General features: G+C 57.1%; 1 protein-coding gene and 1 non-coding gene across 4 annotated transcripts; both read right to left on the bottom strand.

Moving 5' to 3' along the window:
* Window positions 1–15: 15 nt before the first annotated feature.
* On the bottom strand, window positions 16–27198 carry AP1B1 (adaptor related protein complex 1 subunit beta 1). 3 transcript variants are annotated; one of them, XM_049806083.1, is made up of 24 exons: window positions 27144–27198; window positions 21588–21700; window positions 20135–20197; window positions 18934–19039; window positions 16934–17069; window positions 15873–16118; window positions 14834–15024; window positions 14024–14245; window positions 12505–12625; window positions 12189–12284; window positions 10999–11114; window positions 10015–10180; window positions 8999–9097; window positions 8341–8600; window positions 7730–7931; window positions 6761–6781; window positions 6399–6428; window positions 6134–6280; window positions 5454–5599; window positions 4735–4864; window positions 4045–4129; window positions 3450–3536; window positions 2502–2656; window positions 16–1113 (listed from the first exon to the last, which is right to left on the bottom strand). In XM_049806083.1, the coding sequence occupies exons 3-24, from the start codon at window positions 20169–20171 to the stop codon at window positions 1039–1041; spliced, it is 2874 nt and encodes a 957-aa protein (XP_049662040.1). In that variant the 5' UTR covers window positions 20172–20197; window positions 21588–21700; window positions 27144–27198; the 3' UTR covers window positions 16–1038. The 3 variants fall into 3 exon arrangements, with proteins under 3 accessions (XP_049662040.1, XP_049662041.1, XP_049662042.1); XM_049806084.1 differs by lacking the exon at window positions 6399–6428; XM_049806085.1 differs by lacking the exons at window positions 6399–6428; window positions 6761–6781.
* On the bottom strand, window positions 5227–5330 carry LOC126041417 (small nucleolar RNA SNORD125). Its single transcript, XR_007506857.1, has one exon. It is a non-coding gene; the product is annotated as a small nucleolar RNA SNORD125 (small nucleolar RNA).
* Window positions 27199–27440: the final 242 nt, after the last annotated feature.

Genomic DNA, 27440 nt, shown 5'->3' with positions numbered 1-27440 from the left:
CATGGCTTTATTTCTGGGGGAAGGGGGGGAAGGAGTAGTGTCACCACAAGGGAAGGCAGCGCATCCTCCCCAACACCCATGGGTGACAGCGGGGAGCAGAGGGAGCCGTGGGGCTGGGGAGCAGGGGCCCAAGGGGGGGGGGGGGGCAGCAAGGGCAGCATGAGTTAATGCTCAGAGCCCTCCCAGCCCCACTGCAGGGGCTGGATAGGGCTAGAAAAGCCCTTTTTTACTGCACTTGTTAAGTACAGCCTCAAATTTGAGATCCTCAGGCCCTTCTGAGACCTTTGGAAACAGCTCCCATGGGGAGGAGACCCTCTCCAAAGGGCTGGGGGCTCACCCATGGCTCTCCTGACCCGAACCAGGGGACAAAACCGGGGAGAGGCGGGAGCTGCCGCAGGGGAAGGAAGAAGCCAAAGCCGTTTCCAACCTGCTCCAGGCTGCACCAAGCCCTGAGGCCCAAGGCTCCAGGGGGATCTGCAGCAAGAGCCACCCAAACCCACAGCACTTTGGGCCCCAACCAGCACCAAACAGGCTCAGGGTGAGCCCCGGTGTGCTGTTCCCAGGGCTGAGGAGTGCTGAATCCTTCTCCAGATACCACCACGGGCAGCCACGAGACCCAGCAGGGAGGTGGATTTTTGCAGGATTGGGGGCACGCAGGGGAGGAGAACAGCCCCCCATGTGTGGCGGCTCAGTTAAAAAAAAAAAAAAAAAACAAAAAAACAAAAAATCAGCAGTCACAGGGACCCAGACAGTGAAACAGGGCTCTTGACAGGGCAACAGCAAGGAGGACACCGCATCACTCACACACAGATTTCTACAGGAATGCAAGGACTGGCTGGGGTGCCCCTGCCCTCCTCTGCTCACCCCAGCCCTGCCGGAGGTGGGAGCACCGGCTCCGTTTTCAGGGCCCCAGGGCTGGAGGGACATTCCCAGGAGCTGGTTCCTTGGCAGGAAGGAGAAAAGACATGCACACGGGTCCTGCCCCACATCCTCGGGCGGGAAAGGGAGGAGAGGAAGAGGATGGGCTGCAGCAGCACCTTAGTTCTTCAGGATGGTTTCGTAGGCTTGGTAGACGTACTGGGACACCTCTGGCGCTCGGCATTTCAGGGACAACTGTGGGGGAGAGAGGAGGAGAGGGGGTCATGGCACCTCGGCCCACGCCGGTGAGCCACCAGCCCCAAAGCACAAAGCCCTGCATGCTGCAGCATACCCCCCCACGGGGCACAGGGTGGCCCCAGCTCCTTATTTTGGCTGGATAAAAGATATTAAAAAGCACCGAGCCCCCTAAATGTCCTCCCCGGACTGCTGGTGCTCCCCCCGCCCAGTTGAGGAGCAGGGACATCCACATGCAGCACAGGCAGGGAGGGCAGGCAGAGGCGTGCACACACTTCATGTCTTGGGGTTTGATTCACTGCCTGTAGCTTGAGGGTGAACGGTTCCCCAAAGATATCTTCCTCTCCTAAGCGCTACAAGCCCCCTTCGGTTATTTGCTCAAGGATTAAATATTAAATGACTCTGAACTCAATTAGCTTCTCAGCCTGCAGGCGAGCAGGGAGAGCTCAGCACAGGCGTGTCAAGCAGGGAATTCCCCAGGATAAGGATTTCCAGCTATCCGCATCCCAAATGAACCCAGGAGGGTGGTGGGAACACGCTGACCCTCCAAAACGTTCACCTCTAACAAAACTCTGCTCTTGGCACCAGCCTCGTGCCAGCCCTGCCAGGAGGGAGAGGCAAGAGGCACCAAGAGACACGCAGGGCTGGCAGGGCAGCCAGCAGGCAGCTAAAAACATCAGGGCAGAAATAACCAGGCAGCAGCCAGGGACAGCCCAAAGCCGGGGTAAAAACCAGTCTGCTAACCTCCAAATCCTGCAACAGCGGGCAGGCCGGCGAGGGCGGGCAGGCAGCAGGTACAGAGATACACAGAGAGGTGAGTCAAGGCGACACAGCTCGTCCCAACCCAAAAAAAACCAGGCTGCGAGGAAGGTGGGGAAGGGGCCGGGCCGGGGAAGGCAGGACATGGGGATGGCTCATGCCCAACACGAGGACAGACCTCTGCTCTGAGGCTGTTTGCAGCTGCAGTCGGGCTGCCCAGCACACAGGCAGAGCCGGAGATGCCCCAAGAAGGGAACGGGGTTGGGGTTTTTATTTTAGTGGAGATGTGTGGCTGGGCTGGGACCTCTCTGCTTTCTTTAGCTGACACCATGGTGCCTCCCCGGTGCTAGGAGGGCAGCCCAGCAGAAACCAAATGTTGCTGCAGAGCCCAGCTGGCCAGAAGACCCTGTCTTGCCCTCCCGCATGCGAGAGAGACGCCAGGACTGGCACAAGGGACGGAGCTGGCACCAACAGCAGCCGGTCAGGGGTCCTGCCATCGCAGATGTGCCGCAGGACCATCCAGCCCAACCCAAGCTCCGAGCAGAGAGCGGGGAAGGCAGGGCGGGCAGCAGCCTCGGCTCAGAGCCACCTTGGGGCTGTTTCGGAGGCAGGCAGGGGAAGGGGCGTACCGTGAAGCTGGGATTACTGGGCTGGATCCTGAGCTCTGCCAGTACCCAGATGCCGTTGGTGAGCTTCAGGGACTGGTAAAGCATGTCTTGGCCCTCCACGTTCCTCTTGGCGATGGTGAAGATGTTGCTGCCTTGGAGCTTGCTGCTAACGGCATCTGTGTGGGAGGAGGAGAGAGCTGCTGCGGGGGCTGCTCGGGGCAGGGCACTGGGCTGACCACCAGCTCCCTTTGGACCTGCTCCTGCCCCATTCTCTTCCCTCCCTCCCTCTCACCACCCCGTGATGCAGCACATCCAAAACCCACCATCCCCACACAGTGAGGAGAAGGGCTCTATTCAACTCGGCTCCCAGGTCCTCCCCGGGGAGGGCAGGCAGCAGCCCAGAGCTCAATTCAGAAGCAGAGCCGCCCCGCTTCGCTCCACAAAGGTCAGCTCGCTGCTGCCAGTGGGACTGAAAAGACTTGGCTGTCCCCACCCGGGGTTTGCACGTCCTGCTTGGCACCAGATCTCCCAGAGAAGGAGCTGGGGGAGCGAGAAGGCGCCAGGGAGCCTGGCCCCTGCTCCTGCCCACGGCTGCCTGCTCTGCCTGCAAGCACGGGACCGCTGCCCTGCCTGTGGGTTGGCCGGGACAGGCTGCTGCAAGGCTGGGCAGCGTCAGGGCTGCATGATCCAGTTCAGCTTCTCTGCACCGAGACTGATCCCAGGGTGGGCACAGCAAACTGTCCTCAGCAGCAGGGACATTCCCACCAGGCAGAGCGTCTCCGAGGCTGCCAAGTTTCTACAACTAGTCAATGGCAAGCAAAGCGGCAGCTCCTTCCTGGAGATACAGGGTGGGCACAGGGGGAAGGAGCTCTCATCTCCCCGCAGCCTGGGCTGGGATAACTGGGATGAGCTAGTCACCAGTAGCCAGCCACGAGCTGAGCTGGGTCCTTCTGAAGGGTTTGGACCCACCTGCATTGAGAGAACAGTCTTTGATCTGGAACTGGGCCTCGTTCTCGTTGGGAATGTCCTTCCAAGTGGCCAGGAACATCTGCCGCTCTGCAGCAAGGAACAAAACCAACACAGTGAAGCCACAGCACCCGCTGCCCCACCACCTCCCAAAGGTGGTACAACACAGGGGCCATGCTGCCACGTCACCGGCGGCTGAAGGGGTCTCATGTTGCCACCCCCTCCAGCAGCTTCCTATAACCAGCCTCACCCAGCCGCAGGAAAGCTACCCACTTTGGGGGGGTTAGCGAGCTACGCTGGCTCTGGGAAAAGGCTGATAAGTGCCAGAAAAGGCAAAATAAGCAGTGAGCGAAGCTCTCCTTGGCAGTGAGGAATTAGAAGGCGGCTCAGGCCATCTCAGGTAGCCACAGCTTGGTCATGCTGGCATGGCAGTGTTCCCATCTGCAACTGCCAGAGGCATCTGGCTCCTCTCGGCTCCCCAGTCCGTCCCCAGGGCTGGGAACACTGGCAGGAGGATTTCAGGGACCAGCATGGCACCTACAGACTGGTGGCAGAAGTGCACCTTGCAGGAGCCACAGCTGCCCGCACTCCAACTCACCCATCTTCCCGTCCTCCACGAAGAGGATGTGCAGCGGGTACAGGGTGCTGAAGTAGAAGACGTCAATGTTATTTTTCACCGCGACCTGGAGCAGAAGGACACAGGGACATCAACACCTCCTCTGACCTGCAGCAGGTGAGCGGTTCCCAAAGCGAGAAACCCATCCCATCCCACCATACACCGCCAATCCCTCTTCAGCCAGGTGCCACCCCAGCAAGCATCAGAGGCAAAAGACTGGCAGCTGCCTGAAGGAGCTGGAGATGCCAGCATCCATGGCCCACATGCTGGCACGCTCTCAGGTGTGCCACTGTCCTGTGTATAGGGGAAATCGGGGAGCTGCTGGGGCTGCACCCCCTTAGCCTTCTCTCCCAGCTCCCTGCTGGGAACTACAGCCCTGTCTCCACCGTCTCTCCCTGCGCTGGCACGCTGCGAGCAGCTGCTCAGCCAAGGCTCAGCTCTGCCGCTGTCAGCAAGGATCTTCCTCCGTGCAGGAAGCAGCCTGCATGGAGCTGGATGTCAAATCGGAGTCAGACTGAGCTCCGACAGCACAGAGATGATGAGCTGAGCCTTTCTTCTTGGCTGGCTCCTGCTGTCACACCTCCCTCTGGCTCCCTCCTGAGGAAGCAAACCCACCCCAGAGCACCCCTGGCCCCATCCCCAGCTTCCCAGGAGTTCCTGAGTGTTCCGCACCTGGAGGTTGTTCAGGGGGTCCATCTTCATGACAGAGCCAACAGTGTTGAGTGGAAGGGAGATCTCCACGGACTGGTTGGGGGCGAGAGGTGCATGGACCTGGAGAGGAGCTGCCGGGGCCAGACCGAAGCTGGGGGAAAACCCGAGGAGGGCAGGGGTCAGGGGGTCAGCAGATGATGGCAGAAGGCACTGCCCGTTTACTCTGGGCTAAACTGGGGAATCCCTGCCTTCTTCCACCCGGACCACACCAGGAACACCCCAGCTCATCTTACTGCCCCTGCATAGTCCAGGACCAGGCTGGCTCCTGCCCTGCCCACCCTGGGGCAGTAACAGGTAGCCCCAAAATCTCACCCTTTCCTCCTACACAGACTCACACCCATTTTTAGCGTTCCCACACTGTTCCCTAAGGGCCATCTCTTGTTGTGTCCCTTTGAGGGTAAAGGAAGCATCAGTTCACCAGGAGGACAACTGATGGGACTGTGGTCAGACCCCAGAGGAACAGCCTCTTCAGTCAACTTCTTAGAGGCTTTGGTTTGATGATCATCACCACCACAGCCATCAGAGAGAGAAGGTCATCATGTGAGGCTGTTCCCAGCCCTTGCAGCTTGTGGTCCTTTCCTCCCACCCTCTCCCACACACAACCACTCCAGAGCTGAGCTCAGAGGCATCACGCAGAATCTTTACCCGTCGCTGCTGACGCAGCCCAGGAGAGACCTCACCTGTTGCGGTTGAACTGGATGGCGAAGTCGGACATGACCTGTAGAGCTTTGTTCGTTAGCACGAGGTCCATGGAGATGGAGCCCACCTGCCGGCTGAAGGTCCCAGAAATCTCCAGCCCCTTAGCCTTCATGGCAGGGAGCCAGACCTGGGTTAAAGAGACAAGAAACCCTTGGGATTTTACCCAAAGCAAACCCTTTGGTGCTCTCCACCTGGCGGAGCTGTGCAGGGTGTTTGTAAACCAGGGCCATTTCATGACTACCAACACAGTCAGCAGGGGCACAGTCACCCTCACCCTAGCCAGGGCTGCGGGATGCTGCTGCTGCTGCCTCCTCCAAACCTCGCCCCACACACTGGGAAACAGCACAGCCCCCAAATCAGAGAGGTGACCTGACAGATCCCTGCTCTCCCCTCTGCTTAGAGCTCCATGCCACCTGGGGGAACACACAGACCACCTCTGCCCGGCATCTCCGCACCCAAGCAAGCACTATAACATCTTCTCCATCTGCAGACCACCACCCTCGCTTGGCTTGCTACCATGCCAGGAAAAGGGGGTTCATCTTCCACTCTCCCTGGAAGGCCCTGCCACAGGGAGCCGGCATGGGGGTCTCTGCCCCCCCTTAATGCAGCAGCTGTAAGCTTTGCCGGCAGCCAGTGGGTGGGGCTCAGCTGTCCCACTCACCGTTTTGGGTGCCACATAGGATCCTGACAGGGTCCCCACTCCACCGGTGAGGTCGAAGAGGTCTCCCAGGCCACTGCCGAGGGGTGCCCCCAGGTTCGCGGGCACTGCAGTGCTCGGGGCTGGTGCGAAGCTGCCACTGCCACCCATCTGTGGGGGACAAGGAAGCAGGTTACGGGTGGCACTGCAGGGTGAGGGAGAGGAGGAGGAGGAGGAGGAGGAGGATGCAGAGGGCGAGAGAGGGGTTCAGGCGCAAGGGCACACTCACAGCAGGACTGCCTCCCACATCGCTTCGCAGCTGCAAGAGAAGAAAGGGGCATCAGCAGGGGCAGGGGCCAGTGCACCGAGGGCACAGGGGTCCCACAAAATGCCCCATCAAGGGCACTCTCTAAAAGCATCAGTGTGGGCTAGCGAGGGCCCAGAGTTGGTAGGGATGCTCCAGCGGTCCCAGACCTGGTGTGCCAGGAGCTGTTTGGGGGCCTGGCTGTCCCCAGCGGGAAATGAGGTGTCACTGGGGCACTGAACAGGAAGGCTCAGGCTGCATGGGGGGAGCAGTGGCACAGCCAGGGGTGGGCACGGGTGCTGGGGCTACGCATGGTCGAGAGGGCTAAGAAAAGGGCTGATCCATACCCCTTCCGACTCGTCCCCCATCTCCAAGCAGAAGCAGGCAAGGCGAAGAGAAGAGCCAGCCACATGCAGAGACAAGCCAGGAGAGAAGAGACAAAAAACAGAGACAAAAGAACAGGAAGAGGGAAGAGAGGTTAGTCCTGCTGCACTGCCAACACGTCCATCTGTCCATCCGTGGCTGCCCTGGAGCCAGGGGACAGAGCACGACCAGGGTCTCTCATCCCCACACGCAGCGCCAGCCTGTTACCAAACCCTGGAGCCCACAAAGAGCCAGGGCAGCACCTGGGGGCTTACGGACCAGGAGAGGCAGCAGGCAAAGAGACAGTAATGCTGCCTCCCCTTGGGGGATATCTAATGGACTTTATGAGCAGTGGAGAAAACTTCAAACTCTTCCTTCGGCGAGCATGGACCATCGCCGGTACCCGTGGGGCAGGCAGTCTCAACCAGGCAGAGGTTTCCATCCCTCCTCACCTTGCGGCCAAACTGCTTCTTGGTTAGCATTCCCAGGAGGACAAGCTGTCACCTCCAGATCTCCCGGTGCAGGAGACAACTGTTAAAGCACCCTGCAGGCTGCGAGCAGGCATGTCTCGGCCCAGCCCCACAGCAGCTCGGGGCACATCCCCGTTTCATGCAGCTGTGGGGTTCAGAGGGGGACCCAGGAAGAGCAGTCACCCCTGCAGCACAGCACAGACAGCAGGATCATCTACACAGACCTCATGTACTGAGAGAAAAGGCACTCAGGAGCACTAACCCCCTGCCCTGCTCCAGCCATCTGATGAGGACAAGATAACTTAGGGTCCAGTGACCCTCTGTCTTCACCAGCTGTAGAAAGAAAGGACTAGTCCAGACGTCTCCAGGCAGACAAGCCCATCCCATGCCCAGGAGCTCCAGACAGGAGCCAGCATCAAACCCAGCACAATGCCGCCAGGGTAGTCGGGCATCGGAGAAGGAGCACGCGGGGCTGTGACGTACCAGGCTGTCCAAGCCGCCTCCGAGGAGGTCCACAGCACCCATCTGCACGGAGGAGGTGGCGATGGGAGGCCCGCTCACTGGAGGACCCAGGTCTAGATTCAGCAGGTCACCCAGCAGGTCACCCTGAGTGGGGATGACGGCCGGCTGCTCAGCTGCCTGCACCCCCGAGGGGGCTGTGTCGGGGCTCTCGGCACTCTCACTCCTAGAAGGAATGGCAAGGGAAAGACACGAGATGCTGAGGAGCTCCAGCTGAGCTGACAGGTCCCACTAGAGACACAAGTTCACCCAGCTGCGCTTTGCAGAGACACACCGTCCCAGCATGGCTCCCAACACAACACATTCTCATTGAGATCAACTTCCACTTCAGCCTTGTAAGGACAGTACTGAATCCATACAGCCCTGCTCCTACAGGGGAACCTCCCCTTGGGAAGGGGAGGCCCTCAGCTCAGCTCCGAGCACAGCAGGCAAAGCCAGCTCTGCACAGTGCTGTGCGTGGCCGCGGCAGCCTCACAGCCGCTTGGCTCAGCATTCGACCTGCCCATCACACAGATCCAGCCCTGGAAGTCCCAGCACAGGGTGGGGAGTCACCCTGGGGAGGCAGAGATACTCACGAGCCCGTTCGTGGGGGCAAGCTCTTGTGCACAACCCCTCTGCTCCCCTCCACAAAGGCGCTGGGAGGTTTGTGATAGACGGAGGCCAGTGTCCCAATGTAGCAGATCAGCTCATCCAGGAGCGTCGGCTCGATCAGATCTGTCTCCTCAGAGATGAGAGGTTTCTCCGCCAGCACCACCTCCTTGGCGGCCACAGGGTCCGTGGAGAGCAGGCGCCAGTAGATGTAGCCACGGTCCCGCAGGTCGGGGTTGTCAGAGTCCTTCAGGAAGCATGGAGGTTAGTGCTGAAACCATGGGGCAGAGGAAGCTGCAGCTGCTATAGAGCAACTCGGAGCATCTTGGCCCCATCTAAGTCTTGCTGTAGTATTAGAGGGATCACGGGGATAAAAGTTAAAGCTATTTATGTCACGTCTCTGCTGTACAGAGGCTACACTGCGTTGCTGCACCAGGGTTAGCAGGGAAACAGCACAAGATGCCTCCTGCACTACAGGACATTGTGTCCTCGCTCTCCAGGACTTTAACTATCAGCTTTTCGAGAATTAAGCTCCAATTATCTGCCTCCCATTATGGGTATTGCATTAGCAAGCCATTCCCACCGTCTTGAGGGGGATGGTGAGGCCCACAGGAAGCTCTTCCCTCGTGTGGAGCTGTTACCCACCTGCGTGGCCAGGCTCAGCACCTGCTGCACCAGCTCCTGCGTCTCGGTGGGCTTCTTCAGAAACAGCTTCACAATGGCCGTCAGCAGCTGCAGCTGAACCTGTGGGCAGAGGAGCAGGGTTAGGGAGAGACAGAGATCACACCATTTTTGTGCAAGAACAATTTTTCCCATATGTGCTGCCAGGACGTAACCCCAACCTGCCTTTCAAGGGACCAAACACGTGGTGACCACTTAAGCGGCAGTGACAAGTGTCAGGGGACTTTGCATGGCTCCCAGCCAGGTCTGCAGCTCATTTCAAGCCAATTACCACGCCCTCAGCCTGTCAAGAGCCACAGGTTGACACAGAGGTTACTAGGCAAGATCTTGGGATGGGGTTACACGGTCCCACAAGGGTGAAGGCCAGAGCATCCTCTGACTTTTACAAGGATAAGCAGCAGCGACTCACCTCTGACAGTCTCTTTAGACTGGAGACAGGGCTGCCAGGATCGCTGGCTTTGCTATTCTGCATTTATAGAATTTCCCCTGTTCACCACAACTTAGTTTCACGGTGTTTTGCACAGTGGGGTTGTAGAAAGTTTCCATAGATGGAAAGACCCCAAAATTCCACAGGCAAAACCACTGGCCTCAGCTGCTCTGGCAGAAGGGGCAGGCACAGTTCCTTCTGCTCATTTCAGCTGCCTAACTCTGTTTTCCAGCTCCAAAGGGCTGTGCCTGTCCTGGCACAGAGGAAGGACCAAATGACCACTTGGTCTCTCCCAACTACTAAGGAGGGAAGGTGCTTGGGATACCACCATGGTGGCGTTTCATGGGTCACATTCTACACCCAAAGCCACTGTGGGACACCGCTGTCCCGAGTACCTGCAAGAAAAACATCTTCACAACCCTGCTAGAGCAAATTGCTTTGTTACATTCCGATTAGCACAAGCTTTGTCACAGTGTCACCCCTCAACCAGCTGGTCCTGCTGGCAACCAGATCCCCCCGCCGCATGGGTGGCTGCCCCCCCGTCCCACCACACCTGGGTGCTCTCATCATGGAAGCCCTCCAAGAAGCTCTCCAGCAGCTCATCAGCATTGTCGATCCGCTCGGCATACTCTCCCACAATCCAAATCATAGCAGCTCGTGCCTCAGGCTCGTCCAGGGAGTCAAGGTTCTCGCAGAGGGTGGCGATCACGCTCTCATACCTTCCCGAGGAGAGGACACACATTCACCGAAAGCAAGAAGCCCAAGTCCTACCTCCACTCTAACTCCAAACCACATCCCATCACCCTCAGTCCCTGCCACCTGCCTGGGGCTGTCCCCTCTCCCCAGGGCTGTGGCACGGTGTGATGCTGCCCACACCAATCCCTCTCTGGTTGCAGAGCATGTTCCACTGCTTGCCAGCCCTGCTGCTGAATTAACTTCTCAGCCCTGTGCATCTGGTCTCCCTCCTCTCTGCAGCAGCCCTGAGTCACTGGTTATTTGTGCAGAGTTCCTGTTTGCTACTAATTCAGTTCATTAGTATCTATTACCACTATTAGTACATGACTTCCTGATCGCGCAGTTGCCTATTCATCCTGTCTCAGCTGGAACACTCCCCTTTCCTCCTGCTGCCCTTCCTCGAGCATCAGGAGCCCTGAATTAAGAGCCAGAGACAGTTTATGCTGACAGGAGATACCTCGAAGTCTCTGGCAGCTCCTGTCTATTTGTGTGTCTCGATCTGGGACTGCCATCATGGGGCTGGGGAAGTTCCCGGGGCTGGGGATGGCTTTCCTGCCCCCAGCTTAACTCTTGGGGCAGCACTAACCGGTGATCACAACCCCAACTGGCAAAAAACCCAAAGCCACCTTCATTGCAGGGAGGCTCCAGGTGGCTTCACCTCTAACCACCCCACAGGGGGGAGCAGCACCCCACCCTCATCCATGCCTGGGTCTTTGTAGGGCCCCCCAAGCACAGAGGGGCAGAAAGAGCCTGTCGAGGACTGGGAGCAACCACCCAAGGCTCGCAGGCAGCTGCCACGCACTTGTTAGGGTACTTGCGGAAGATGTCCTTGATGACGACAATGGCCTCCTGCACCACATAGTTGACTTTGGTCTGGATGAGGTCGAGCAGGGTGCTGACGCAGCGCTCAGCTGATTGCTGTCGGAGGGACTCGGTCAGTCAAGCAGCAATGCTCTCACATTCCTGTCCCAAAGCCTCCGCTGCCCTTCCCACACCCCCTCCTTCCTGCCTTATCCCCTCCATACCTGCCCCAAACCCAACCCAGACCAGAACAGGGGGATGCACAAGTGTGGTCTCCCCTTCCCATCCAGGTTTGGCTCCTGCTTATCTCCCTTGCATGCTCCCAGAGCTTTCTCTCCCCACAAGCCGCTTGCTCCCTGCTCCCACTGGATGTATTTCAGGCCATCGGGTGCAGGAGTGCAGCAGCAAGCCTAGACCTCAGCTTGCCAGGGCAGCAGCATCTTGCACCTTGCCTTAGTTTGGATCTGCACAGCCACACAGCTCGGCATTAATAGAGAGGGAAGAACAGAGCTAATGCCATGATAGTAAATCCCCCTGGGAGAGGTTGGTTTCACTGCAGAGGGAAGGGATCGATCTAATGGCAGAGCCGGGCCAGCTCCAGCGCATCTCCTCCTGCCTCTCACCAGTGCCCAGCTCGCTGGCGTCGAGCAGTTTGTCTCATGTGATTGAGGATGCTCTGCAGTAAATCCCGTGCAATATCAGCTGGCTCAAAGCTACACGACCTTGCCTCTGCGCCTGCCTGTACCTGGGCCACGTGGAGCCACAGCAAGGTTTTCAATAATCCCCTTCAAATTACCCCCAAGGGAAAGCAAAGCCTCCTGGCCCCTTGGTAAGGGATTAGCTCCCTCCCAGCCCCCACTGCGGTCCCTGAACAAGCCACTTGTATCACCCACTGCATTAACACACCAGGCACAGTTGCAGGCAGTCAGGTCTGCAATGGAGCACAGAGCAGGCAAGGATCCTACAACAGCTCCAGCAGCAAAGGGTAAGGGGATGAAACGCCCTCCTTACACCCCATACGTGTCCTGTGGAACAACTGTGCCTTATCCCCAGGCCCACGAAGGCTCTAGCTTGTCGGGGAAGCACTAACTCCTGGGGTGGGATGACCCCCAGCTCATCCAACACATGCTGGAGAGTGATGCCTTGCCTAGCCACAGTTGCCATCAGGACCCGAAACAACGTAGCCCTCACCTCCACCTTGATGGCACAGCGGCCGATGGCTCGAACCGCCTTCCTTACGAAGTCCACATCCACCTCTGTGGCGTACTCCTTCAGCTCTGCCAGCACCTGCCAGAGAGGACAAGAGAGTGAGAGCCCAACAGCAAGAAAAGCCACCAAAAAAGTGGGACAGTGACCCCGTAGAAGCAGACTGAGCGGTACAGCTGCTCCCATCCACATCCTACAAAGCTGGGTTTAGGATTTCTCAGGCAAATCCGCTCCCCACAGGGCTGGAGCCCCCTGCATGCCCCCCTTGGTGCCCACCCACCACCATCAGGCAGACCCTGACCTGAGCAATGTTGGCCTGGGAAGCCAGGCGGATCATGATGTCCAGCTTCTCCAGTTTGACATAGATGGGGTCGTTGTACTTCACAAAGAACACCTTCATCTCGTGCTTCAGGATCTCAGGCCTGGTAGACAAGGAGAGGGAGCGATTAAGGGAGACACATCCTCCTTCACTTTGACCACAGAGACATGAAAAGTCTTCCAGAAACCATGGTTTTCTCCAGAGTTTTCTGGACAGCTGATACTGCTATCAGGTGATTTCTCTAGTGGCAGAAGCAAGATCTGAGCTCTGCTCCCACCTCCAGGCTCTGACCCAGGCAGCAATCAGCAGGCAAAGCAGTGCAGCAGAAAGGGAGTTGTCCTCCCCAGAAAGCTGCACACCGGTCAGGAGACGGATGAGGATTCACTCACCTGACCCTGCAGCCAGCTAATGCCCCCAGTCCCTACAAATTCATTACTCCATTAGTCAGCTACAAGCATGAATCATCACTCCCTGGCCGAGGTTGGAGCTGGATGGTGAAGGCTTGAAGACACCGAGAACATAAGCTGGGGAAACCCAGAGCCAGAGAGCAAGCAGCTCTGGGCCAGGAGGACGAGGCTCCTCGGCCACTAGCACAAGGTTTTGGGGGCCCATTTAATGCCAAGGAATCCAAGATACCATGATTATCTATCCCCCCAGGACTCTGTCCCTTGGCTCCCCTTTGCTGGCACGCAGGGGACAGAGCACAACCTTGCCGCAAACAAAGACCAGACGCAAGGCAACGGGACATCTGTCTTGCCAAGGTTGGAAGGGATGTCTTGGGGGGAGCAGGGATACAAATCCAGACCCCAAGGCTAGGCTGGACCTTTCTCACCAGACCATCCTCTCTCTAAGCTGGGAAAGAGATAGGCCAGGTCCAGTTCCAAGGAGTCAACCTGCCTTCCACATTCCTGCTCCCAGGGACACTAATTGCTTTCCACTTCTCCCAGAAATTGCTGCTATTTTTAATAGACAACCACAGTGATAGCTGGTAGGACGACAAATCATCTGACTGGGGCTGTCACTGCAAAGCATGGCTCTCCAGCTGGCCGGTTCTGCTCGGGGCACATGTGTGGGGCCTCGGACACCTCCTGCCCACCAGCAATTTTAGATCAGCAAAGGGACAAAAGGACTCTCAGCACTTTTTCAAAGAAGACAACTGCAGAGAAACAAGCTGATACCACAAAAATTCCTCACTAGACATTTAATGACTAAACCGAAGTTTCAGCTTTTGGCCTTTCCATCCTTTGCTCCCACAAATAAACAATAAATTAAAATAAACCCCTCCTGGAGATCCCAGCTTAGCTCCCTGCTCGTTGTCTCACTTGACCCTCTACACTTAGCTCTTGGATTTTAGATAGAGAAGAAAAAAAAACACACGACAAGTTGTGTCAGCAAAGCCCTGACACTGCTGCAGAGGGTTTGAAGCACTGGGAAGCAGCATGCACAGAGAAGAGGGAGAGCCTGAGCCGGGCTGTCCCTCCTGCTGCTCCGTGGCACTCACCTTTTCTGCACGATAAGGTTGATGTTGCGGAGAGCCACGTACTGCAGCTCGGGCTCTGCGGAAAGCAAGGTGACCAGCGGTGGGGCCAGCTTCTTTAGCAGCGTGCCATAATAATCGAGGTCCTTCGACAACATCTCCATGAACTTCATCAGCACCTTCACTGCCGAGAGCACCACCGCCGAGTTGGCGTGGGACAGCCGGGGTGTCACCCGCTCGCAAATGCTGGAGGTGTTGGAGGGGTGAGAGGGAATGAGAAGGGAAAGAAAATGATCACAGCCCGTCTTCCTGCTTAAACATTGCTGCTAGTACTGATGGAAAAACAAGGCACTGGCAGAGTTTGCAGCACGACAGCTAAGCAGCACTTAAGACCTTCCCAAGAGATGCTGAACTGGCTCTTAAATGCCCTGATGATGGTTATTTCCCACCCTTTATAAAACCCTGTTGCAGTGACCCCCTTTCAGAGCTCCCTAGTGCCTGTCATCCGTTGCTGCATGGTAAGGCCACATTTTGAAGCACCTCGAGAAGCACAATCCCTGTGCCAGCACAGGGACAGGGCTCACTACGGGACCACAGCAGTCTCCAGATGGCTGTGCCCAAGGCACGGTGGCCAGCAGATGCTCACTGTCCCACCTCCCGCAGCAGGATTCTAAGGGTCAGGAGGATGAAGAAGCTTCTTAGAGGAGAAAGGGCAGTGTGTAAGGCTCTTCAGTCGATACCTGCCTGTCCCCCTCCCCTTTCCAGCCCCACTCTGGCCAGTCCAGGGTACCCTGAAGGCAGCACTGCCCCAGCAGTACCCAGAGCCTCCCTCACCTCTGGGCTTCCCGGTCATCCTTGGGCATGTAGTTTGCCAGGCAGTCCAGGATGAAGATCTGGCCCCACTCGGTGCACTCGTTCAAGGCCGTAAGCAGCTTGTTGATGGACTGAGGGTTGAGGTCCAAGAGGTTACTGCTCGGGTGAGACTCCGCTATTTCTGAGAGAGCCGCTACTGCATTGGCCACTACCTGCCAGAGGGGATAGGACACGTGTTAGGTGACACCGAATGTGGCTCAAGAGCCTGGGGGAAAGCTGGTGCAAGCGGATGAGCTGCATCCTCCATATCGGCACCTCACATCCCAGCGACATCTGGGCACCAGCTTCTCTTCCCCACCAGCTGATCCTCAGGAGATGAGCAATCACCACCAGCACGGTCCCACCACCCACGCCACATCTCCAACGGTTCACACATGTTCAGCAGGAGTCAGCCTTGGCCCCATGCCTGGCGCAGAGGAACCCGCTCTCGTTCCCCTTCCCCAGGCAGCTCTGCGGAGCCCCATCGCTTTCTGCGGCAGCTCCCGGGCTCGCCGCTATGCCTGTGGCAAGACCTGAAGAGCAGCAAAGGCTGGGGGAAGAGAAACGCTAGGGAAAGCAGGCTTTAAAGTCACTCACGCCTGGGGAAAAGGAGGGACACTAATGCTGGCCAAAGCCCAGCTTCTAGGAAACCCTCACCAGAGGCAAAAGCCACCAGCTATGTGGTATAAGAGCCAAGCATCAGCTCCCCTCTGCCACCATCCCCTGCTCCGAGCTGGCCAGGGCAGCTTCCTGCCCATTGGGAACAGACTAATAACACACTGCCAAGGAATCAGAGAAACATTCCATCCAGGAGACAGGGTTACAGGACAAGGAACATAGCCTGCAGCCCTCAGAAACAGCTGTCCCCAAAAGCAGGTCTGTTAAGCACCAAAAAAAAGAGTGAAAGGGAGCAATGGGAGGAAGGGAGTCAGCACGTGAAGATGAAGGGAAGATGAAAGGAGAGCGTTTACTGTCATTCGGATGAAGAGAAGAGAGGATGGAGAAGGCAGAAACCAATCACCATGGGGTTGGAGTCCGAGATGAGGTCTTTAAGGGTGTCCAGAAAGCCCTGGTCCTCCACCAGCTGGGCATTGATGTCGTGGAGCTTTGCCACACAGACAGCTGCCGTCTTGCGCACGTAAGGGTCCTCGTCCTTCAGGCACTTCCGCAGGGGCTCACAGAGATACTCCGTTATCTTGTCCACGCGGATGCAGCCCATGGTCCGCACAGCCAGAGCCCGGATCAGGGGGTTTGGGTCCTCACAGTCCTGTGGGGATGAGAGGGGGAGATTAGATAACCTGGGCCACTGCTCCTTGAATCACAGGCATGAGTGGTGGCTTCAGGACCTCCATTCTCCTTTGGGTACCTGAAGTCTAGAGGTTTTAACACTCAGCTCTCGAGAAGAAGTCACCCAAGAGAGAGGTTTGATCTCTTGTTCTGCAATCTGGCACCCACAGAGTTTTAACACCATCATTTGTCACTCCAAACACACCTCCAGGAATCTGTTGTCTTCATCACTTACACCAAGTACCTGAAGTCAGCTGCCACCCTGCAGAGCAGCCACCTGACCTGGAAAATGCATCTATTGGGTTTATTGTGTGGGTTTTTTTCCTTCCTAAAAAGCTAAAACTCCCTCTAATGCCCACCAAGCCTTTCCACAAAGTGATCTGGCAATATTTTGGCTCCTAACAAACATGCTCTTCAGTTCCCAGCTCCAACTGGAAGATCACGAGGGCCTTCTCAGCTGCAGAGACTTCAGCACGTAAGCTCACATGATGGCAGTTCAATCACGGGAGCTGCCCACAACCGAAGCTGCCACTGACAGAGCAAGTGGCACAGTACAGCTGCCAAGAAAATGTTTTTCTTCTGCATTACTGCACAAATTCGCTTAGTTCTCTAGAGCTAGGGGAGGCCCTACTCTCAAAGATAGAGGCTTTGGAAACCTGCCCACGTTCCCTTCTTTGGACTGGGGTAGATAGCAACTTAGTGTGGTGGCCTCGCATGAAAGCAGGGATGCACGTGGTGGGCTGAACCGACCCGCTGCAGCATGCAGCTCTCAGGCACGCAACCCTCTCCTCTCACCTTCACAAAGGTGTTGACTGCCATGATGGCCATGTCCGGCTGGCTCTTGGCATAGTTCATCAGGTAGAGGTAGACCAGCTTCTTCAGCTCCAGATTGTCTGTCTGCATGCAGTTCACCACGTCCGGGAAGAGAGCGCTGAAAGACAAAGCACCTCCATGAAGGCAGGACACAGCCACACTGCGGAGCCGGGGGAAGGAGACGCCGCTGCCTACGGGACCCCACATTTCCCCGAGGTGCGCGGCCATCACCTTCCCATGGCTCAACCCACTCCTGAAGCCAGAAGACCCCAGGCTCTCCCAGGACCTGCCCACCCTGCAGCAGATGCGGCTAAATCACCCATCCCCAGAAAGTTTTTCTTTACGCATCTGTACCAAGAGCAGCTCAAAACAGCCCCTAATGGACCAAAATTGAGCTCTCCTACATGGTTCTGCTGTATCCCAGCTCTGGTGCATGTCCACTACCCTGGCAGAAGGTGCAACATCACCCAGTTGTCACGGGACAGTGCGAAAGCCTCTGGCACCTGTGAGAGGACGTGGGAGATGAGCCATTCCCCCCCTCACCTTCTGCACAATCCTTCCCACACAGCCCTACCAAAACCATCCCCTGCTTTTGTGAATGTTAAAGCTGTCCTGCTGCAAACTGCTGAGCGCTCGACCCATGTCATATATGAGAAACATCACATTAGAGAAGTAAACACCCAGGAGTGGGTGTAAGGAACAGCCCACTCCCCCAGGTGAGCCCTGCAGCAGAACGATGCTCTGCTAGGACGGAGCAGAGCTGGCAAGCTGTCTGCATGGAGCTGGGGGCTTCCCCTTCCCAAATGCCCTAGAGCTGCGGGATGCCAGAGACGCTGTTTCACCACAGACGATAAAGACAGACCAATTATACTATTAAAGATACAGACAGACCAATTAGACTATTAAACCACCTTAGGAGAAGCAATCAAGATCAGAGGGCTAATGCAGGAGTTATCCCACTCCGACAGATGTCCCTTGGCTCCTGGAAGCTTCTCCGCCACCGCAAACCCAGCAATCACTTACAGGATCAAACCCAGGGCACCCCTAAGCCTGGGGTACTGCTCTTCACTAGTTCTCTCGCAGAGCTCCGGCTGCTGGCAGAGCTGCCACCCACCTCAGCTGCTCTCACCCCAGGCTAAACCAGGCTTTCCGGGCACCTCCCAGGGAGGGGTGAATTTAGTAAAACGCTTTCTTGCAGCCTGAAATATGCACACACACACCCCAAAAAATGGGCTGCCACAGCTGATATTTCCTCTCCAATTGATGTAGCTTCTGCTGAGTCCTGACCAGCCTCAGGCAAGTCCCTGCCATGTCCGGTGTCATCTTCTCCACAGCAGCCCCGAGACGGTAGCGTTACCCACTGCTGCGACTGCTCTGGGAGCCAGGGACACACCAGTTTACCAAACACAGAGCCTAGACCACAGTTTTGCTCCATCTATTCTCAAATGCACCATAGCAAGCAAAATGCTGACATGGCGTGTAATGCCAAGGGTATGTGGGGACGGGTCCGTGCGGGAAGGAGGGGACGGAGAGGCCACGTGCTGCTCAGTCAGACGGATAAAGGAGAAGAGGGAAAAGCAGCCACCCGACCTTTTGGACTGGAGTGGCTGCAAAAGGCTTATCGACACCGAGGCAGACACCAACCCTCTGCCATAAAGGCTCAGAGGGGGTTTCCGCTTGTTTTTAGTAACACTTGAAGGAGGCGGCAATAATCCCAACAACTTATCTGGCGGCCAGACCAATCCTCTTTTAGCCAGATTACTATCAAAGCCAGGCAAGCCCCTGCGTGCCAGACGGCCACACTTACACAAACATTTTCCTCCCGTAGCAGGAGGTATAGCTGCAGCCAGGAGCTCACTCAGTCCTCACCCAAGACAAAAGCCAGCACGAAAACCCCTCGGAGGCAATGGGGGAAAACAGGAGCCCACAAGCCATCCAGGCACCCTCCTGGCGCAGTTTGGCCCAGGCACCCCGGCACACACCTGACATCTTTGCCGACAGTCATGGACGCTATCACCTTCTTCACAGCCTCCTTCTTCTTCTCCTTCTTGTCGCTGTTCAGTTCAGCTTTCAGCTCAAATATCTCCCCTGAAGGAAGGGGAAAAGAGGGAGCTCAGGGGTTAGGGGATGGGGCACCCACCCCTCCACTGGGTGCTGCTTCCAGGGGAGGGTGAGCACAGCTCCTACCCGCTGCGTGCCAGGGCTCTGTTGCCACCCCAGGTGCTCAGGGGTGCCAGGAGCTGGAAAGGTGGATTTAACTTCCCAAATGTCTCGCTGAGGGCCACAGCTGCTCTGGGGGCTCAGCTCTTATCCGTGGAAATGGAGACGAGCATGCTAGTGCATCCCTGTGGCTCCTCCAGCTACATGAGAGCCCCAGAGGGCTTTAAGGACCACAGACACTGCAGGAATGATGAGCACCAGCACCCCGCACACCAAGCACAGGACACGGGGTTTACTCAGCAGGTATTTTTGGCTGTGGGGCAGTTATCAGAGCACACAGTGAAGCCCCAGACTTGCACATGGCTGTTGGAAGGCCCTCCCCTACCTGAGGAGCCCACTGCAGCCCAGATGATGGCAGGCACCCACAGCAGTGAACACAGGCAGATTTTGGGAACTGCTCTTCAAGCCCGTGAAAAGGATGGTGGCTCCCAAATCCCACTCTGCATGTGGCAGAGGCTCCAGACCCAGCTGAAGGGCATCGTCTCCTGCCCATGCAAAGCCATGCTGAGCTCTTTATTCACTCCTGGGCAGGCAGATTGAGGAGGAAGATGCCACACGGCTTTCCTCCACATTAATTCCTTGGTCTGGAAAGTGCTTAAGTCAAACACCCCAAGCACTTCTATCCCAGCCCAGGGGATCACAGGGGGCGGGCCGTGTCCCGCAGCCACTCCTGAGCTGCTAAAGGCAATAACCCAGCTCCCAACAGCCTTTTCTGGGTTCAGGGGGCTGGTGACAAGGTGCTCTGACCCCATGGCAGCCCAGGAGCGACCCTGGCTGCATCGGAGCGAGGAGCGGCGTGTCAGCCACAGCACCCCATGTGGGCTCAGGGCACTCCCATGAGAGCTGGCACCTCCATCAGCTTCCCACTGCAGGAACAGCCCTCCCCATCTGGCTTATACAGGTGAAAGAAGAGCCTGATTATTTGGGGAAAAATTGTATGACCCTCCCAACTCCCTCTCTTACCTTTCTTCGTGGTGGTGAAGTACTTCGAGTCTGTCATGGTGGTCTCCAGTTAGCGGCACGTCCCTGGGAGGAGAGGCAGACCAGAGAGGTTGAGGGTTGATAGTTTCCTTACTGGGGTTGCTAGGGAGAGCTCCGGGAAGAAAAAGCCAGGGGAGGGAAAGAGCTTGGGCTCTCATGGGAAGAGTCACAAGGAGATGAAGCACCCAGAGAAGCCCTCGGCTCCCGCGCTGCCAGTCGAGCCCATTCCCCAGGGGCGGGTGAGTGCCTTGCAGCCACGCCGGCGCACCACAGGCTCTGCCAATGAGTGGGGAATCAGCTGGTTTGCTAACGAGGATGTGGAGGAGGAGGAGGAGGAAAGCAGTCACTGAAGACGCCAGCGTTCACCCCTGCTAAGGCTCCAGCCCCAACTTGCTTCTCTCACCAGTAGCAGCAGCCACTTTGCTCACCCTATCCCACACAGAGCTGGGCAGCCCTCATCCCCGCCACAAGGACTCTACCAATCTCCCCTGGGTTTGTGTCTCCTCGTCCGAGAAACACTTTTCTAGGGAAAATTCACCCCCAGCTCTCCCTCACTCTTACACAGGGAACAGCTCTGGGATGGGAAGAGGAACCGAGCAAAACCCAAGGCTCAGACCGATGCTGGAGTGAGGGGACAGCGCAGCCGAGTGGGGCACGAGTCTGCAGCGCCTGACCAAGCATGCCGGCAAGATCAAAAGGAGCCTTTTCCAGAAACCATCCCTGCTCTGGCAGTGTTGCTTTAAATTCAACGGGTTTCCGCCCAGCACTTGGGGCTATATTATATAATTCAGGCAGTTTAGGGCAGATTTACGGCTTGGCAGGCTGAGGAAGCCCGATGTGCAGGCAGCAGATAGCCCTTCTTAAAGGTCAGCAGGGATTTGTCTTTTACGGCTGTTTCACCCATCTTTCCTTCAACAGCAAAGAAACCAGACGATCGTCCTTGAAAGCCCGCAGTGGCCTTGATGTTTTGGAGGGGCAGGAGCACAGAAAGCAAAGCCAAGTAAAAAAAATAAAAAAAGAAAAAAAAAAAAGAGCTTGCAAATGGTTTTAAAATGTAAATGAGCATCTTGAAAGCCAAATGCAGCAATCCCCTGCAAGTACACGAGATGCAGACAGAGGAACTGTCCCCTCTGTTCCCTGTCCAAGCTGGATAGGGATCCCCAACAGGGATAAAAAGAAAAATCTGGATAAAATCTGGGGGCCGAGCCCGCTGGGCAGCACACACAGCCAGAGCCAGCTTGGCAGGCAGTAAGAAAGAAAGAATTTGCATCAGTTCAGGGCTCGCTTTGGGTGTTGGCAGTGCGGTCCCAATGCTGTTACAGAGGGGGGCGAGTCTGCCACCGTACTACCCCAGCCCTGCAGAGGCTGCCCCGTGAGCAAACCGCTTCCCGGGCAGCCTCATGTAAGACACAACACTCCTCCCTGCTTCAGTTACCTGGGATTTATTCAGAGCCTTTTTCCCCCCCTAGGTCGATGGCTCTCCAGTGAACAGTGGGAGCTCCCAGGCTGCGCCGCAGCAGCACTCTGCGCTTGACTGCAGAACCCGTCCTGCAAGAGAGGGAGGAAGGAGAATTTACTGCAGTCCCTCCGATTTCACCGACCTGGCTCGCAGTCAGCCCTGCTCTGCAGAAGTGCCTGGAAAGCAAACTTGAAGCCTACCAGGGAATTTCTGCAGCCAGCTCGGAGACGTGAATCACGCCTGCTGCTTTCCTGCAGCTTCCCAGTTTCCCAGAGCCTCCGGGTACCGCAGCGTGTGTTTTAGCCATCCAAAACCCCACTAATTTCAGAGACGGAGATGGCCCTCCATCTCCCCCACTCCTTTAAGCCCTGCAGTGCTGACAGCAGCATCCAAAAAGCAAACTGCTGCCTCCTCCAGCCTGAGCTCGAGAATTAAGGTGCACGCCTTGCTCCCCACACCAACACCTCAGCCACCCCAGCGGCAGGACCAGACTTGAAGCAACCCAGCACCTTGAGCAGGGTGAAGAGAGGCCGAACAAGACTCCAAACAGTCGCCAAAGCTGGGTGCTCAGCACCCTGCACTACGAGCGTCCCCCAGGCTAACCAAGGGTGACGAGGCAGGGCTGCCTGCCAGCCCGGGGATGCAACCGCCACTGGCACAGCCCTGCTGAAGGTGATTTCCCCCGAGCTCAGCCCTTGGGCAGGGTCCAACGCTGCTGCCTGGCTCCAGTTCTAAGGAGGGCAAAGGAAACGGTTCAGGGACTGCAGAGCAGCTCTTGCATTGCCCCGTCTTCTCCCATGCACATCTTTGTCCAGCTTGAACTGGGGAAAGGGATGGATGTGGCAGGGTCCCCTCTGCCGAACTGGAGTCCGACAGTAAATAAGGCAGGTTTCTGGCACACGGGAGCAGAGGGGGTGTCAGATCCAGAGCCGACAGCCTCGATCATCTCATTTGAACAGATCTGACCATTTAGAGTCATTACGGCGAGTTGCAAATATTCTGCCCTTGCTAAACAACCTGCACCTGGCAAGCAAAAATTGGCGGCAGGAGCTCATCTGGAGGCAGGGGGATGGCAGCAAGCGCTCTCCGTGTGGCACAGAGCAGGAGCAGAGTGCAGGTGTTTGCTCCCCCAACTCCAGCAATTCCCACCGAGCTCCCTTCCAGGCTGGGAAAAGTGTCCCGGCACTCACTGATCTCCCGACAAGGGGCTGAGCGGAGCAGCAGTTCCCAACAGCTGGGAGCAGCACCAGCAGTCAGAAAAAGCAGGATGCAAGATTTGCGGTAAGCAAACAAGGAAGTCAAAAAGCCCCTGACCTTGTGGTGGCTCAAATTTTACCCTGTCTTCTTGCCAAACGTATTTTAAGCTGGTCTTGCAAACTGAATGCAAGGAGTTGAAAGCCTTTGTAAGGATCTGGTAGCAAAACAGCAGCTGGGTGTTGGAGGGGAGCACCCGGAGCTCACCCACACCTAGTTCGGGTTCCTCAGGTCCATTTTGAGGACAAGCCTTTGCAGCAGCACAAACCCACATCCTTACTAGGACCCTGGATCTACCATCCCAGGGCACGAGGGCTCCCGCACCATCCAAGCCCTGTCCTGCAACAAAGCCCTCTGCCCTTGGGTGGTCCCTGCAGCCAAGCAGCAGTGGGAGACCTCCTCCCTGAAGTTCCCTGGTGAAACCAGAGCATGTGCCAGCAGCAATCCCTCCTCTATCTCCCATCTTGCAGGCTGCGCCGGCCAGGCTCAGCGATATGGAGATGGAGATGTGGGGAGCTCAGCCCCGCTCAGCCCCCCACACCAGCTTCTGGGAGGAAAGGCGCTCTCCAAAGCATTTTTTATCCCTGATCTTATTCACCTGGGACGACTAAATTCAAGAGCTCCAGAAGATTCAGAGCAACGCTGCTCTCCTGAGACCCCGGTGCGACAGTGGTCACGCCACTCTACCTCCCACAGTCCCCCTCCACCTGCCTTGAGGTGGAAAACATCGCCCACTTCACACAAGACACAGCAGAATGGTCCTGCTAGGTGCTGCTACAGACACCTTCCTTGATAGACACAGCTTTAACGAGGTTATTTTGCTCCTGCAATGCAGCACCAAGGAGCATGTGGCCCATCTGGAAGAAGCACCATGGTTTGGAGCATCTGGTTTTCTGCTGCTCGCGAAGCACTTTGAGGCTGAAGGAGAACCTGGTGTTCCTCCAGCTGAGCTCACACAGCTGAATGCAGGACAGTGCGTTCCTCCCAGGACCTGCATTTCAGAGCCACTGGGTGACGCACCTGTATGGGCACAATGTGGTGCAAACCCCCTCCTGGATCTCAGACCCTCAGGTTTGGACCATGGTGGAGCTCAACTGTCCCTTCCTCCTGGCTGCCATGCCAGTGGGCTCCTGAATTCAGCTGTCCCTGGTGAATAAGATGCTCCTAAACCCAAGATATAGCAAGAAACATGGCACAGTGCTTCTCACCGAGGCGGTGCTGCCAGCGGGTTCCCGGGGACAACACCAATGCTGAATAAACCATCGCTGGTGCCACTCGTATCTTCTTACAGAAAGTGCAAGAAGAAAACTCGTTAGCGACCCTCAGCTACTTTTAACTGCCCTGTTTTAGGCCAATTCCTCCATCCTTGAAGGCTGAGTTGCTGCTGATGGGAGTCTTTCAGCTTCTAACAATAGAGACTCGTTGCCTGGGAAGGGATGCGGGGAAAGCGCTGCTTCTGCCGCTCTTCCAGAGGAACAAGCCATCTAAGCATCACATGAGCATTTAGCTGTTCCCAAGACTCCCTAGATCTCTAGTTATTACAGAGAGAGGGCTCAGCATAGCCCCACCAATCCTTCTACAGACTCTGTGACAGCCCAGAATGGGAGTTTACTGGCTGACAGTAAGTTTTGATCTACCCAGCCTGACGTGTCTTCAGGAGGGTCTGCCGAGGCAGGCGGGAAGGAAGGAAGGAAGGAAGCAAGCAAATGCAGGGAAATGCATCCGCTCCAGCCCTGCACAAACACGGGCCCCCTGCACATCAGGGAATATACATTGGCACCTAAAGCAGAGGGAGAGGCAAAGAGGAGCAGGAACTCAAAGGGCAAGCTTCTAGGAAACAGCTCACCTAGAGGGTCAGCTGAAGGTTAGCAGGGAAAGAAAACTCCTACGAGCAAGCAACACACCCTCTTGCAGCTGCAAATAAAGCACTTGAGGTGTATCAGTAAAACCCAGCCAGCTGGCACAATTAAAGAAAATGAAGGCAGACAAAAAAACCCCTAAATATTGAGACAGATAATTGAAGCTATGGGGACTTCACACAACTATTCTCTGTTGATATGAAGCAAGTTCAAGCCAACGCAAAAGGCCAGGCAAGCACGAGGTGGTGACGGCCCCCCACATCTCTCAGCAGCACTGCACGTCTCTGGCGTCGGCGAATAAAACCCCCAGAGCAGGCACAGAAGCCATTGGGGAAGATAAAAACCCAAGTTGTAAACATACCCTCCGCATTCCCCTCAAAGGAACTGCCCAAAGCCAGCCAGCAGCACAAATTATCCTGCACCTTCTAGAATAGGAGCCACTAATTAACAGCAGTAAGAAGCGCAGACAACAGTCTGTGAACCCCGCAGGCTGGCAGCCAGCATGTCCTCTCACAAACCTGCTCCTGACCAACCCACATGCTTTCCAAGAGGGTCCGTCTCCCATCAACCAACAGGTTAAGGTGCGCCCTTTCAATAACTCATGGGTAAAAGCCTTGCCAAATTCACCACAGCATTAGCAAGGTGCCCAAAATCGTGGCAGATCAATTCAATTGCCAAACCACCGCTTGAGCAATCCGAAACCCTGAAGCGCCAGCATCTGGCCCTTAATTAACCCAGATAGCAGAAGGGTCATGCGAGTGGCTGTACACGGAAAAAGAGTCGCAACGGATACATCCCATCAACCAATAATTGGGGAATAAAACCCACAGACAAAGGAAAGTCCTGAGGCATCCCCTGTACCACACACTGCCAGGCAGAGCAGCATGCAGGGATCCCAACATCGCAGGGCCCAAAGCATCGTGCTCCGGAGAGCTGTGGCAGGGGACTTTAAGCAGCATAAGCTCAGAGATCACCTCAAGCACGGATAACACCCCCAGTGTCCCTCCTGAAATGCCAGCCCACGCCAGCCAAGCGCCCTCAGAGATGCCGAGGACCTCGTTCTGGAGATAACAGGGCGCAGCATCAGCCCCACCAACAGCTTCCTGCAGCAGAGGGGATGTTTTCTTCCCAGGAATGCCAGGCTCTGCAGGGCTCTGAGGCCAAATACCTCCTGTCACGAAGTTCCCAGCCTAGCTTGATCCGATTAAGGACCAACACCTCTGGGAAGCCTCTCGGGGTCCCAAAGTGCCCAGTCTGTTCAGTCTGGTGGCCGGAGCCATGCGAGAAGCAGCCCACAGCTCCTATGGCCACGTCTAGGGGGTAGCAAACCAGATCGAAGCAACCGCTTATCTGAGGCACCCATTTAACATTCCATGCCCCAAGCAAAAGCAGACAGCAAAACCCCACGTAATCCCCCACTGCTACTCAGGGACAGCATCCCTGACAAGTTTTATACCTCTGGCAAGCTCCATACAATATAATGTACCTGCGGAGAAGACGGAGAACACCTATAATACATCTCCTTCAGGCAAAATCTGTTTCACAGACTCCTTTTTATCAAACTTTGGGGGTTTGCCCCCCTAAAACCTTCACAGAGGAGTAAGCAAGCACAGGATATCAGAGCAGGTGCCTGCCTGTCTGATCCATGCCCGGTTCCCAGTTTATTCCATGTCTCAGCAGAGCCTGGTACCAACCTCTTCCCATGGATCTTGGGATCCCATGGTGCCTTGCCATGCCCTGAGCCACAGCAGTGCCTGCACAGAGGCCAGACCCCCGCAGCCCTGAGAAGCAGGCACTGAAGGTAGCAACAGTTTATCAGTCCCCAAAGCCCCCCCAGCCCCTGCCGCAGGCAAGGAAACCCACACTTCCAACGGGTTCTGCCCACCAGGCACGATGCCCACCGGTGGCTCTGGCTGCTGGCGAGGACACGGTCCCCCGGGTGCTGCAAGGGGGATGGGGGGGGGGGGGGGCCGACAAACTCCCGTGCACCCACCCGGGACGGATCGGGAGAGCAGGACTCGGAGATGGAGCTAAAGGAGGCCACGGGCAGAGGCGCAGCCCTGGCGCCCACCCGGGTCGTGCCCGCGGGGTGGGATGCGGCCCGGGCTGAAGGCGGGTAGGGGGCGCGGGGAGTGGGGACCAGAGCCAGGCTGCTGGCTGGAGGGTGCCCTGTGTACTGCCGCGCCCGAACAGGGGTAGGGGGAGCCGGGCCGGAGGGGCAGGAAAGTCCCAGGCCCAGGGGGTCGGCCCAGCCCGACCGGGAGCGAAGCCCGCGGCGCAGGGAGTCGGGGGGGAGGCCCGACCCGGGGTGCGCACGGCCGGGGACCATTAAGCAGCCCCCGCTACCGGGGAGGGCTGTGCAGCGGGGCCGCCTGGAGGAGCAGCAGCCGCCGGCCCCGGCTCCCGGCCCGGCCCGTACCTGCTGCCGCCGCCGCCTGCTGCCACCGGCCCAGCGGAAGTGAGGGCCGAGCGGGGGAGCGCTTCCGGGGCGGGGTTACCGCCGGGATGGGCGGGGAGTGGGCGTGGTTACGATGGTGATGGGCGGGGATAGGGCGGAGCGGGGGCGGGGACAGAGCGCGGGGAGGGGGTGGTGGCAGGGAGGCGGGGCGGGGGGCGTGGCCAGCACGGGGGCGTGGCCACGGTCTCCCGTTTCCGAGCCGGCTGCTCCGGGCAAGGCGGGCGCCGCAGCCCCCTCCCCGCTCCGGGGGACCCCACC

Source organism: Accipiter gentilis, chromosome 7 (assembly GCF_929443795.1).
Source record: "Accipiter gentilis chromosome 7, bAccGen1.1, whole genome shotgun sequence".
In the NCBI taxonomy this organism is placed as follows: Eukaryota; Metazoa; Chordata; class Aves; order Accipitriformes; family Accipitridae; genus Astur; species Astur gentilis.
Note: the sequence above shows the minus strand (reverse complement) of the source record. Positions and strands in the feature narration are given on the sequence as shown.

Excerpts from the sequence above, each read along its gene's own strand:
- AP1B1 (XM_049806083.1), bottom strand. The coding sequence starts at position 20,171 with ATGACAGACTCGAAGTACTTCACCACCACGAAGAAAG. Across the intron at positions 14,246-14,833 it reads GATGACCGGGAAGCCCAGAG|CATTTGCGAGCGGGTGACAC; the intron begins GTGAGGGAGGCT and ends CAACACCTCCAG. Across the intron at positions 8,601-8,998 it reads TGCTGAGCCTGGCCACGCAG|GACTCTGACAACCCCGACCT; the intron begins GTGGGTAACAGC and ends TGCTTCCTGAAG.